The sequence below is a fragment of the Corvus brachyrhynchos genome, unplaced genomic scaffold (assembly GCF_000691975.1).
Source record: "Corvus brachyrhynchos isolate BGI_N302 unplaced genomic scaffold, ASM69197v1 scaffold191, whole genome shotgun sequence".
Classification (NCBI taxonomy): Eukaryota; Metazoa; Chordata; class Aves; order Passeriformes; family Corvidae; genus Corvus; species Corvus brachyrhynchos.
In genome coordinates, this window is record NW_008236487.1 from 603,159 (window position 1) to 616,524 (window position 13,366).

Consider the following 13,366-nt stretch of genomic DNA (forward strand, 5'->3'; position numbering starts at 1 on the left):
GGTTGGATTTGTTTCAAGTCTGATACATGCTGTGATGTGGTTCATTATGCAACTGTATAACTGTGTTTGCTGGCAAAAGAAAGGAAATTACACGGGTGTGGGAATGGGAAATGGAGAAAAGGAGGCTGTTGCTTTCAGCAGCACTGCTAGTTTGTGCAATTTTAGATGGTAGCTTGAGAAAATGTTGATTTTCATGTGTGCCTGTTATACCTGTCTACTCTTTTGGTTTCTTTCCTTTGCAAGAGCTCTTCCTGCTGCTTCTTTAGCAAACTGGGAAGTAATGCTAGTGGGATTTGGCTGTTTCATTCTTAATGAACTGCCACTGGGACATAGAACTAGAAGATTAAGATTGGAGTTGTCCCATGATTCTTCTAAGGAGCTTGGGGACCAGGAGAGGCACATAGGGATGTGACCATCTTAAGTGTGGCAAAACCAGGAAGCACTGGCTGGCTTAACATTTCCTTGAGTGCCTTTGGGTTCAGAAACTGCTGAAGGCACGCTTGGCTGCCCAGCTCATGCTCTCTTAAGGACGCATCAAGGTTATGTGAATTTCAGGGCCTGGCCTCCCCTGGGTTTCTGTATGATGGCAGATTAAGGTGTGTAGGCAGCTCTAGGTAGAAAAGGGTTCACTGATTTATTGATTTTTAATAATTTCTAGTACCCCCTGTCATGTTGTATAAAATAGTTCAACATTTCCATTAGTGCTTGGAGGAGGGAAAAAAAGGGGTTTGAAAAGTTGATGAGCTTTGGTATCTGGGGAGTGCTTGTCCAGAGCTGGAGAGGAGGCTTAAGCAGCCCTTCTTGTGGACTGTGGAGCAAACTGAAAAGTGGGGAGCTGCTTGAACACGGAATCCCATGTTGGTTTTAGGCCCTAGTGTGATGTTCTTCCAGATTTTCTGAGGAGCAGTTTGGAACATGGAAGCTCTGCTGGAGGAGGCTGGCAGGAGCTTGACTTTTTAACTGGACTCGTGGTTAGGAATTCATGACATGGGGTATTCTAAAATGGTCCTCATGAAAGGGCATGAAGATTTTGGACAAGTATTTAATTTCTTTCAGGAGTGGGAAACGCAGAGTAGCAGACTGAATTACTGATTTTAAAATCTATCCGTAGCCTTAGCTTTTCAGGCTCAGTGCAAGAACAGAGCATGTGGTACAATAATTAACAAGAAAAATAATATCCTGGCTTCATTAAGCTGATATTTTGCTGTACCAGTTGTCTTCCTCGTGTTAGCTTTTAGTTTTCTGAAATGAGATTGTCACAGATCTGACATCATCCTTCTGCTGCCACAGTGTCAATGAATGTCAATGCAGGCTGCTATGTCTGAGGCTTGAGCTATTTAGGAGACTCACATGTGTTAAACTTGGGCAAATGTAGATAGGAATATATGCAATAAGCAGTTCAACGGTTATTGCATAGGTTATATATGTATGTTATACAGGAGAGCATTTAATTAAATATAGAAATACCTGTACTCCATATATGAACCCAAACTTCTGGGACCATTTCAGACATGGTCGTAAGGAAAGGTGGGCATCTTTGACAAGTCAACTATCTGAGCAGGGTTTTATAAATCCCTTTAGAGTGGAGAGCTCTGTGTCCTGCTTGGGAGCTGGAGGTTTATGATAAGGCCTCGTTACAGTCTGATGTTTTATCACCTGAGGCATTGATTTTCTTAAGTTGTAGTAGTCAGCAAAGCTTCTAAAAGCATTCAGCTAATGTTCACTGACAGCCTGTGTTTGTGCTTATTCTAGTCACAGGATAGTCTGCGGTTTTCTGTGAATTACAATTGCTAGAGTTTCACAAGGGCAAATTTTAGACGAAATAAACGGATAACCTTCCTGTTATAAGAGCATACTAGTTTTTATCAAATAAATTGTTTCCTTTCTGTGGTGTGGGGTTTTTGCGTTGGTTTTTTTTTTTTTTTTTTTTTTCTTTTAAGAACTGAGTATGAGGTCGGTAGTTGGAAAGACTGGGGTTCAGGCTCAAACATTTCTGGTTCAAGACTTGTTTCCTACTCACAATAGAGGAATAGGGAAGGAAGGATCATGCCTTGATTTCACCAGTATTTTGTAAGATATTGGGAGAAGTACTTTCTGTTTAGGGCATGAATCACAATGCTGCTACTGCTACTTCATTTATTTCTGTACTTCAGAGCTATGGTTTTCACTTTGTTTTTAGTTGTCATTTACCAGTGACAGGGTCAGATGTATCAGGTGTATAATTTCAGGATTGTTCAGCTTGAAAACACTAGCTCTGCTCAAACATTTGGACAGCATGTCTTCATCTTCTCTCATTCTGCTGTCATAAATACAGAGTTTGAAACTAAAGGCTGAATCAAGTAAAATTGAGTGCCAGATTTTGTTGTTGTGGACAATTAATTGGCCCCAAAATACAGCTTTTGGCCATGATTAAGTGATGAAGCTTGGCTCTCAGCCTGAAATGTTTTGCAGAATTCCCAGATGGTCATATCTCATGGCATGTTTGTTTTACTGATTTGGGTGGCTGATTTTATTTAGATTTTGTTTTGCTTTCCCCCTGTGGCTTTAGGGTGTATTGGAAAAAGGGTTGCTGTGTATTGTGGAAGGGCTTTTGTACAGGCCTGTATTGCTAAGCTCATTTCCCTGAACTCACAACAGCAGTGATGCAGGAGTGTGGTTTGGGTGTAGTAGGTCTTTGGGGGAGAGCTAAGATACAGGAAGGTTTTGGTTTTTTAGGGTTTTTTTTCACATTGGACAAGTTATTAATGATCCAGTCAGATTATCCTGGGCTAAGGTTTTTCCTGTTAAAAAATTACTTCATATAATGGCAGGTTGGAAACCTTCTGGGAAGCAACAGAAAGCTTTGGAGACTGCTAAATTAATCCGTGGTTTCCTGCATTAGTGTTACATAGGAACCATTTCCTTCCATTCTCAGTCCAGTCTGTGTACTTCCCGCTAGCCAGCACAACTTCCATGGAAACTAAAGAGTTCTCCTATCATAACTTGAGGACCCAAGTGCCACTGCCTTCTGTTACAGAAATGTAGCTGGGGAAGGGGTGTGTGTGGGACATTGGCAAGAGTCACTAACAAACAAATGAACAGTAGTACTGGGGTCAGACTTCACCTTAATTTGCACTAGTTATTTAGGTCAGTTGTCTAGAGAGTAAAAATAGGTGGTCTGTAAACACATTAAAAACTTAACTTAAAATGGGCCTTGCAGTTTCTCAGTTGTTACTTGTGTGTTTCAGGGTGTCAAGCCAGCCAGCTTTGATAAAGTAGCAATCCCTGAAGTGAAGGAGATTATTGAGGGATGCATTCGTCAAAACAAAGGTGAAAGGTAAGTGCTTGCTTTGCATATACAGGTGTTAATTGCTGTCTGAGTCCTTTATCTGCAATGATACCAAATCCAGTTACTTCCTGGGGTCTTTGTTCTCAGGGAAGTTGGGAAGCCAGTATTCTGCAGCTTCTGTTCTTCGGTAGATTCCTATTCAGTGATTGTTTTAGAGAATTAACAGTGTTAGGAAGAGTGCAAATGCCATAGTAACCATCCACGTCCATTTATTCAGAAATTCTATTGCTTTTATTCAAACTTTGGCCTAGACAACAAAATAGTGGAGGGCAATCCTTCCAGGTTTCCAAGTATTTGGATTGGTTAGTTGGTTGTTCTGTAATCCTCTGGGATTTTTTGTCCCTTTGATTCTGTTGGTATGATTGATTATTTTGAGGACTCTAAGTTTTAAATTCTTGCTGCTCATTTTTATCCATATTTTCTGCAATATGATTGCTACTTCAAGTGGTTAACTTACACCATTACAGGAAATCTACAACTGCTCTGATGGCTTATTTGTGGGATTTGTTTTGTTTTCTGCTTTTACATGTTTGTTACTTACTGAATGTCTGATTTCAGACTGCTTCAGCTTTTGTCCACCCTCTAGCTGCCCTCTATTCTGTTCAGAACTAGTTTTGTTCATGGATGTTTATTCATCCCCTTTTACTAACTCTCGAAGTTTTACGTCTGATGGTGTTGCTGTGTATTTTTAGTTTCAATTCTTTTTCTTGCTTTTAAACAATTTAGTATTTTTTTCTTTTTTGAAGTTAGTTTTGTGGCTGCACATCACTTATTTCTTGCCATTTAGTTTAGGCTGTTAACTACTGTTGTTAATGATGTACTTGTATGAACGTAAGACTCTTTTGTACCTTCAGGACAAAGCTTCTAATTGTGCCAAACAGAATGCACATGAGGTGGTTCACAACAGAGCAAAACTTAGAGAATAAATCAGGGGATCATCTGGGAAGGTTATTCCTTAATATTTTATGAAAGCCTGATAACTGAATGTGCTTTCTACATTCTTTCCCAATATGCTAGATATGCTATTAAGGACCTTTTGAATCACGCTTTCTTCCAAGAGGAGACTGGAGTACGGGTAGAACTTGCAGAGGAAGACGATGGAGAAAAAATTGCCATTAAACTCTGGCTGCGAATTGAAGACATCAAAAAACTCAAGGGCAAATATAAAGATAATGAGGCAATAGAGTTTTCATTTGATTTGGAAAGAGATGTCCCAGAGGATGTAGCACAGGAAATGGTAAGTGCTGGTGGACCTACAAAGCTCTGGAAGTAGTGCTGCTCTCTGACAGTGAAATGGGGCGTGTCAGACTCTGCTTTTGCTGTTACTGCCTAGAAATGAACAGGTTCAGAAGTGTGTAGACGAGCAGTTAGTGCCAGAAAGTGGTAGCTTTTGTTGTAGCACTCGGACAGTGGCTGTCTGTGGCAGTGTGAATTCTGTGAATGTATCCTCCTTCAGGTGGAGTCTGGCTATGTCTGTGAAGGGGATCACAAGACAATGGCGAAGGCTATCAAGGACAGGGTATCTTTGATTAAGCGCAAGCGAGAGCAGCGCCAGTCGGTGCAAGAAGAACAGGAGAACATACTTCAGGAAGAAGGTAGTCAGAAGCAGCAGCTGGAGCAACAGCAGCCATCAAGTGCTTCCCATGCAGGGTCAAAGCATCCCCAGTCTGTCACTGGTACTACTTCTGTCCCCACTGCTTCAGCATCGGTTTCTACGCAAGTGGAGCCCGAAGAGCCGGAAGCTGATCAACACCAACAGCTGCAGTTCCAGCAACCCAGTATATCTGTTCTTTGTAAGTGCCTCAGCTGGTTTATTTAGGAACTCTTGCACTTACACGCTTCCTCCCATCAGTCTTATACTTTTGGTGGGTATAGCAGTAAATATCTCGAGATGATGCTGTCTGCCATTACTGTCTGCTGAAGAACAATAGGCCACTAGAAAGCACAGCAACATGAGATACATTCCTGTGGCCTAGCTGAGCCAAGGCTTGGCACAGTGCACAGTCCAAATCAGCACAAAATGATTTCTCTTTGTTTCAAGGTACCAGATGAACTGAGGCACCTAAAGCATGACCCCGTGCCCTTGGTTTTGCTGCCCTCCTATAGGGACAGCATATTCTAGCCCTGCAGAGGGCTATATGTTCTTGCACCAGTGCAGATCAACCTATTAAAACCGCTTACTTGAATCCTTGTTAACTTCGTTTAAAGTGGAAATGAGATTAATCTACAAGTAGTTCAGCTCATAATTTGCTTTCTGAAAAGTCTTAATTTTCTGTTCTACATACTGTACATGAAAAGATGCATTAATAATCCTGTCTTTTCCTCTTCTGCCATCCCAGAATTTGAATCAGTATGTGAATAATGATGGAAGATGACAACTTCCATATTAGAATGATGAAGTTAAAAAGCAAATTACTGTCTGCTCTTTAGATAACAGGGATTTTAAATTGACTGTTATGCCTAGTTTGCTACTATGCCTACATGGTGCACCTGCCAGCCAGCACAACATGCCTGTTTTAAATGTCTGTGTAAAATGAAATAAAAATAATGATTAATAAACCTTGAAAGATCATTCATAACAATGTGGAATTTAGGTTTCTATTTCTAGTCTAGCCTTTTGCAGGAAATGCAGTTTATTATTAAATATCTTCCCAAAGAACTCCTGAAATGACTAGTTTTTTTCAGGGTTTTAGGGGAAGGTGTAATGATAATAAATTACTGTACTGAGGAGGAAAAAAAGATTTCAAAATCAGCTTAAATATTACAAGAGGTAAGATGCTAGTACAGGTCCCCATGATATGGCGCAAAAATCAATTTAATATTTAATATCAATTTTAGGATCTTTCAAATATTGAATCCTGACCACAGTTCCTGAAATGCAGCTTTTTCTCCTTAACTTTTCCAGCTGATGGAACAGTTGACAGTGGCCAGGGGTCATCCGTGTACACTGAATCTGTGAGCAGTCAGCAGACTGTGTCCTATGGTTCCCAGCACGACCAGTCAGTCTCAAACACTGGAGTCCAGGGATACACAGCTTCAGTTGGCCAAGTGCAGTCCCAGCAGCATGGAGGATATCAGCCACCTGCAGCGGTAAGCCAGACCTTACAGCACTGCAGATGCATGGGGTTACTTGATTTGGTGTGTCTGTTGAAAGGCAGAGGAAAGTCTGCCCCACCATCTTCCACCTGTGCTTTGTTTTGCACAGGATACAAATTCTGCATGGGAGGAGTTCAGGGGCTTTTTTTGCAAGGTGACTGATTTTAGAGAGGGAGGGAAAAGTGCAAAGAGCATTTTGTCTTTAAAGCTTTTATTTAATCTTGGCTGCAATTAAGCAGAATGATGGGTTAGCTGTTTTTGTGGATGGAAGTAACATCTCAGAACAAGACTATCTCATGAAAATAAGCATTTAATCTCGCTTGGGAAGGTGGTGTGTGTGTTTATATGAAGTCACCAGGCATCAAGCTGCTGGTTTAGTTTGAAGAAGGGATTAGAATAATTGAAGCCACTGTATGAAATTGCTGTGTGTGTTCTGTGAGGCTTTGATTACAGATTTTGCAGGTAAGACTTTTTTAACTGCTACAGAATGTTGCATGTGAGAACTCCAGACTGAAAAGACCCCACATCCTTGTTCCCAGTTTTATTTCTAGCTTGTGTTGATTTGCTCATCATGCGTATTCCTTTTCCCTGGAACGTCTGCACTGGGCACAAATACTTTTCCTACTACGTTCATTTGTGTTGCCCTTTTATTTTGGTATGTTTTCTCCTTGGTATGTTTTTAGATCTGAGTAAGAGAGTATGCAGAAATCTATTCTAACTCTGGAGTAGAACTTCTGCTACTTTAATATTGTCTTCAGTGGTTCCCTTGTCGCTTGTTCTTTACACAAATAAAAATCCAAGATTGAGGCAGACATTATGGTATAATGTAGTAACACCATAAAGGAGAAGATGTGACCCTTAAGATTGAGGGTCCTCACTTCTTCTGGTACCTGTGGTTGTAGGCCTCATTACAGAATCACTGGTGTAACTAGGATTTTGGCAAACAGGCTGGGATCACTCATGATCAAAGCATCTCCATCTTTTTCAAAGACACTTAACCTGAGGTGTGTGGTACTGTTAGTCCTTGATAATGAGTTCTTAATCCGTCTAAATAAGCTGCTCTTCTGGATAAGCCATATTTTGGTGTGTGGGCACATAGTGGACCAGAAGCCACGTCACTCTCTTGGGATGGCTGGCTTCCGGGTTGAGAGACCATGATCTTTTGAGAGGAGGAGGGAGAACAAGCATATGATAGAGGAACAGTTAAGCTGCTTAGTTTGCTGCAAAAATGTACTCATGCTGTATGATGACAACAGTGGTACCAGGAGGCTGACAGAACTACAGGAACTACTAACCCTTTGTTGGGAAGGGGCTGACAGGTCAAAATTGTATTGACAACTGAAGAAATGGCCTTAAAAAGAATCATAGAATGCAGTTTGATCAGGACAAGAACAAGGTTCATGCTTAAACTAAGTACATAATGAGTAACCACTGCCTAGGCAGCCATTTTGCAAAATAAATTTAAAATATAGTCTGGGATCACATTGGACCACAAGCTGGACATGGTCAAAAACATCATGCTGTCATGAAAAAGGCAAACATCCCATTATATGAAGTGGTAGTTCTGCTATTGGTAAGTCTATCCTGGACACCTTGGTTGAGTGAATTGGGGGGTGGCTTGGGAGAAAATCCAGAGGAGAGTGTTAAAAAAAACCCCATGAGAAAGGCAAAAAATGTGGTTTATGTGGGAAGACTGAAATAATTGAGTCTATAAAAGATAAGCTTGAGGAGAGAGAAAGCTGTAAAAGGCTGCTATGAAATAGGAGCAGGCTAAATCAGATCACAACATTGTTGTTAGATAGAATAAGGAATGGTAAACCTAAATTGCAGCATGGAATTATTGTTTGGGAGGGTTTTTTTTAATACCCAACAAAGACAGATAAGTACTGTAGTCTCCATCAGTGGAGATGCTCTGAACTATTTAGATAAATTAGAGTCAGGAATGATGTATAACTCCTCCCGCCTTGGAATAGATGAAGATATATTTAGTTAACCATTTGAGTTCTTTTCTACCTCTCTCCCAAATTTTTAATAAGTCTAGCAAGATTTCTCACAATAGAAATCTTGAAAGTCAGATCTCCGCTGTTATCTTGATGTTTTCTCTCTGGAGGTCTGTATTTGATTTTAGTTAAAGATATTGTGGATTACATCCCTAAGAAGCATATACTGCCTCTTTAAAAATACAATGTTACCGTACTTAAAAATGAAAAAAACCCACAGCAAAACACAATACAACACCAAAAAAAAAAAAAGGCAATAACAACTCCCACCTCAAAACTTTATTCTGTTTCTTCTGATTTGATTGGTTTTTGACCTGTGGCCTTCTGGATTGTGGCAAGATTACAAAATCCAGATGCTTTTATTGGCCCAGCATCTGGAAGATGCTTGTCTAAGACTAATTTTACAGAATTTTCCACACACTAAACTGACCTTTTTCCACAATTCATGTTGCAGAAGGTGTAAGGTTTAAATTTTTATGGTAATGTTTTAGTTAATAAAGAGCCAGCTGCATACATTTAGCTGATGTAATTCAGGCAGAGGGACTGCCCCGGCAGAGGAGCTGGGTGAGGCGATACCTGTAAACACACATTCACTCTAAAAACTAATGAATGATTGAAAGCTCATTAGTATCCAAGTTTTTATCTGTCAGACTACCAGATGCTTTGAGTACACACAGTATGGGCTGTGTCTGTGGCCCCAGAGAAAACATTCTCTGTCGGATCTGCCTTCCACGTTTCTCATAAGGGTACTAGGGAGCTTTCCACACTGCTCAGTAACCCGAGGCGAACTTGGGTCCTCAGAGGTGCACACAGCCTGTTCCCAGTGTGTGTTGGCATTCATTCAGCATTCTCATATCTTGTGGTACCACACATGAGTCAATATTGGGTCTCTCATTGTGTGTCTTCATTTCTACCTCATTATAGTTTTTGCTGTTTTGTTTTTTTTTTTTTTTTTTTTAAGTGTTCAATTCTTAACTTTTGTTTTCCTCCTTTAGCTTCAACGTGGTCGTAGCATGTCAGTTTGTGTCCCCCACCTTCCTGCTCTTCCCTGTATGTCCTGCATCCCTCTCAGTGCTCCTTGCACCCCACCACCAGCGCTGTCTGCACCTCTTTCTCCTTTCTACCTTCGGACTGTCCCTGAAGAAACCTTTGCAGAAAAGCTTTCTAAAGCCCTGGAAAGTGTCCTGCCCATGCACTCTGCCTCTCCACGCAAGCATCGACGCTCCAGCCTGCCCTCCCTCTCTGTCAGTCCTGTATGTGTTGCCATTTGCCTCCTGGCACAGTAAGATAAGTTATCATTAAATACATCCTGGGCTCTGGGCATTTTTTAAATGAGAAATTGAAGAGTCAGTTCCTTACACTGTCTCTGTAATGTTGATTTTGTTATTTTTATTTATTTCTATGAAGCATTATCATATTTATTCATTATTCTATGAAACATTATCAAACAGTGGCTGACTGCTTTTTTCTTGTCTTTTAGGATAGTATAAATGTAAATTACCCAGTTGTACCGCAGAAGTTAAAGGAAAGACTAGTTCTTATTACCCAAAGTCAGAAGACTTTTCTTTTTCAACTGCTAAGTAAACACTGAATGTTAATTAAGCCCTGCACAAAACAACCAGCTTTTAAAGCCTGATTGCTATGGCTGGTTATTCTTAAAGCTTTGGCTAGCTGTGATAGTGATATTAGACATTTAGAGTATGAATACTTCTGAGGCTTTTTCTGTAAATTCTTATCAGAAATGCCACTTCAACTGCTTCTTAATGGGAAGAAGCCATAGTTTCATGTTTTCTTAGAAAGTCAGATGCAAAGATAATGTGCAATAGAGGAGGTAGTTGCTTTTCAATGTTGAGCTTCAGTTTACACAAAATAAGTTTTGAGAAGCATTTTTGTGTAAATGAAGTAAGTAGAACCAGGTTTAGAACATAGGACAGGTACTTCACCTGTAGGGCCTTCTCATTAGCATCAGTCAATATGGAAATTTGCTGCTGCTTTTCCGGGCAAAAGAGGCTGGGGAGAAAGTAAACAATGTGGAAACAGCGACTTCAAAAAGTCAGAAATGCCATTTGCCTTGGATGGTATATTTACTACTGACTACTATTGACTCCTACAATTTTTTTTCCATTAGGGAAGAGAATATATTGTCTCTGGGCATACTGCAGGCAGAGATGAACAGAGTGAAAATTACTAAATTGTTTGATATTCTTACATAGAACTCTCTTCAGTGAAATATTCCCTACAGCTCTTAAATAAGGTTAGCCTCATCTGAACTAGTACGTCAGATGGAGTGGAATTGCCTGAGGACTCTGCTGTTACTAAACCTGTGAATGTTTTATTGTCCAGGCAAGAGTTTCAATGAGTGCTAATTTTCTATGTGGAAAGGTATGACCACAAGTGATTAAATGGATCAAGAGAGATGATCAATTTGGGCAGAACCCAAAGGTTCTTCAGTTTTATCATAAGGGTTTTTTTACCTCTGTGCTGGAATGGGTCCATTTTGTCTTACAAAAGGTTTCTTTTTAGCTTTTTGGCTAGCATACAGGACACTAGCACTGTGGTTTTTGTATTGGAAAACACTAAGATCTAATGTAATCTTCTAAGTGTGAATTAGAGGCTCTGCATTGTTGCTGCTCTCAAGTTCTGAATTTCATATTCCACATATGGCAGTGACCACAGGGGTTTGATTGCATTTCAAGCACTGATCACAATGGATAGGCCATGACAATAAGTCTCGTTCCATTGTCAGGAGCAGAATTGGTTTCTTCTTGTGAACTATTGGAATTGAACTGGAAAAGCAGCTCTAACACCAGCAAATGTTCCCATTTGTAGCTATGCCTGCCATGGATGTATTTAATGGATATTTACAACTCACCTAAATTTCCTAAGTACTGTATGTTTTTGACCATGAACTGAGTATGAATTCTATAAAGTTACTTCACAGAACTGCCTAGTGAACTGTGCATGTTGATGTGCTTTCACTTTTAATGTATGAATTACCTGTCTTGTTCATGTCAATACAGCCTCAGCATCCTCGTGGGGGAACACCACCGTTCCCAGATTCACAGATATTTTTCCCAACCGTTCATGAACGGCCGGTGTCTTTCTCACCACCACCTGTCTGCCCGCCGAAGGTGGCAATTGCTCAGCGGCGCAAGAGCACTTCATTTTTGGAAGCTCAAACTTGCCACTTCCAGCCATTGCTGAAGACTGGCCAGAGTTTAGTTCCACCTGGTGGTAGTCCCACCAATTGGACTCCAGAGGCATTTGTTATGCTAGGCACAGCAGCTCAGAGAGTCGCTGGAGAGCCTCTGCATGTGCAAGTTAATCCCGTGTTTGAGCAAGCTCCTGTCCACAGTGACTATAGATCTGGACCAACACCTCCAGAGGATGCTCGCTACAGAATGCATCCAGAAGCTGTGTATTTGGTGGGCATGCACTATCCATCACAGGTATCGGAGCAGTATGATCGAGTAGCTTATAACGCTCACGCGACTGAACAGCATTTGAAGCAGGTCTCTGAGTCAAACCATGGGCAAGGTGGTCCTCCACAAAGCTCTGTGTTCGACTTTCAATCGGGGCAGACATACCTGGCAAGACACGTTCAGAACATGAGGCTGGATTCTGGGATGGGTCCCCTTTCTCCATTATCCAGTGTTTCAGCTCCTCTGAGTGCAGACCCAGCTCAGATGACGATCCACCAGGTATTTGTTCCGCACTCTGCCCCGGCTGTGCTCTCTCACAGCGGCGATGGCAGAGCGAGCTGTGTCTTTGAGTTCCATGTGCACACACAGAGCTCTGCTGCAGCAGAAGGGGCAGCTTTACCCCCGCGGGTCTACAGAAGTCGCCGGGGCTCTATGGAGACCAGCCAAGAGGAGTCCACCCAAGGCATAGGGTCGCATGGTCGGCTTCAGCCTGTGACAGAGGAGCAGTGTAACTATCTTGGTGCTGGGTTAGCGGGTCCCAGAGGGGGCTCTGCCAGGCGCAGCTGGCCAGAAGGAAGCCCAGAATACTCCAGTGATTCCTCACAGCTGACTTCCTCTGACACTGGTGATTTCCAGTCTCCTCCCCCTACAGGGGGGTCATCTTCTGCTTTTGGTTCAGACTTCTCATTGCCCATTGTTCAGCTGCCTCAGAAGGTGTTGCAAGAGTCGCAGCTCTTCATCTGCTTCCCGCAGGGAGCCTCAACTCAGCAGGCCTTGTCCACCTCGCTTTCATCAGGACCACCTGCATCCTATCCTCAGGTTACAGGAGCAAACCCTTCCAGAATTTCACTGCTTTTTATAAATCATACCTGGCACTAAAAGGGAAACCTTGCTTTTAGACCTGCTCCATGTGGTTCTAAGAATTAGCAGTCATGGGGGTGTCTTTCCACCAAGTCTATACTAGGATCTCTTTAACTTAACCAGGTTGCTATGAGATAATGAGGCATTAGCAACCGTTTGGTCTGTGTTCAGATTTGGCTGAAATATTGGTAGGGCTTTTGTGTTAAAAGTAAAGAATGGTCAGTGTTCCTCCTGGGACTAGCTGTTCTTTTGTTGAGAGGTAGCTGGAGTACCAAATTGGCTTTTAAACAGTGGTTTTAATGAAATGTATCTTCTCCACAGTTAGAATCAGCAGGTGATAGTAAAACTTGCTTTGTGTTTCTGTTGCTGCTCTTTAGCCATTTTAATGTGTTATTTGAAGTTGAACTTTCATACAAATAATGTTCCATTAGACAACAAGGTTATTTTGGTGACTGTCCAAAATGCAAGAGCTTTTTCTAGACTTGGGGAAAGAAAGTGGGAAGAGAGGAATGGAAGGAGCATGTGTTATGTGCATGTACATGGATTTGGAAATGTATTTGTTGAAGAAGTATTTGAAGAAGCTAAACAGGATGAGTAGTTAATTAATGGCACGAACAGCTGTTGCTAATTGGTATTGCCACCTTATAAGCCTTATGTGG

The 13,366-nt window shown here is 41.4% G+C and overlaps 1 protein-coding gene across 1 annotated transcript in view; it reads left to right on the forward strand.

Moving 5' to 3' along the window:
- Positions 1 to 13,366, forward strand: part of WNK1 (WNK lysine deficient protein kinase 1) — a gene marked incomplete at its 5' end in the record, with an annotated part of 97,910 nt that overhangs the window by 50,880 nt on the left and 33,664 nt on the right. The window contains 6 exons of the mRNA XM_017726193.1: positions 3,228 to 3,316; positions 4,346 to 4,565; positions 4,785 to 5,121; positions 6,234 to 6,418; positions 9,420 to 9,677; positions 11,445 to 12,665. Coding sequence (XP_017581682.1) covers positions 3,228 to 3,316; positions 4,346 to 4,565; positions 4,785 to 5,121; positions 6,234 to 6,418; positions 9,420 to 9,677; positions 11,445 to 12,665 — 2,310 coding nt within the window. The remainder of the gene's footprint in view (positions 1 to 3,227; positions 3,317 to 4,345; positions 4,566 to 4,784; positions 5,122 to 6,233; positions 6,419 to 9,419; positions 9,678 to 11,444; positions 12,666 to 13,366) is intronic.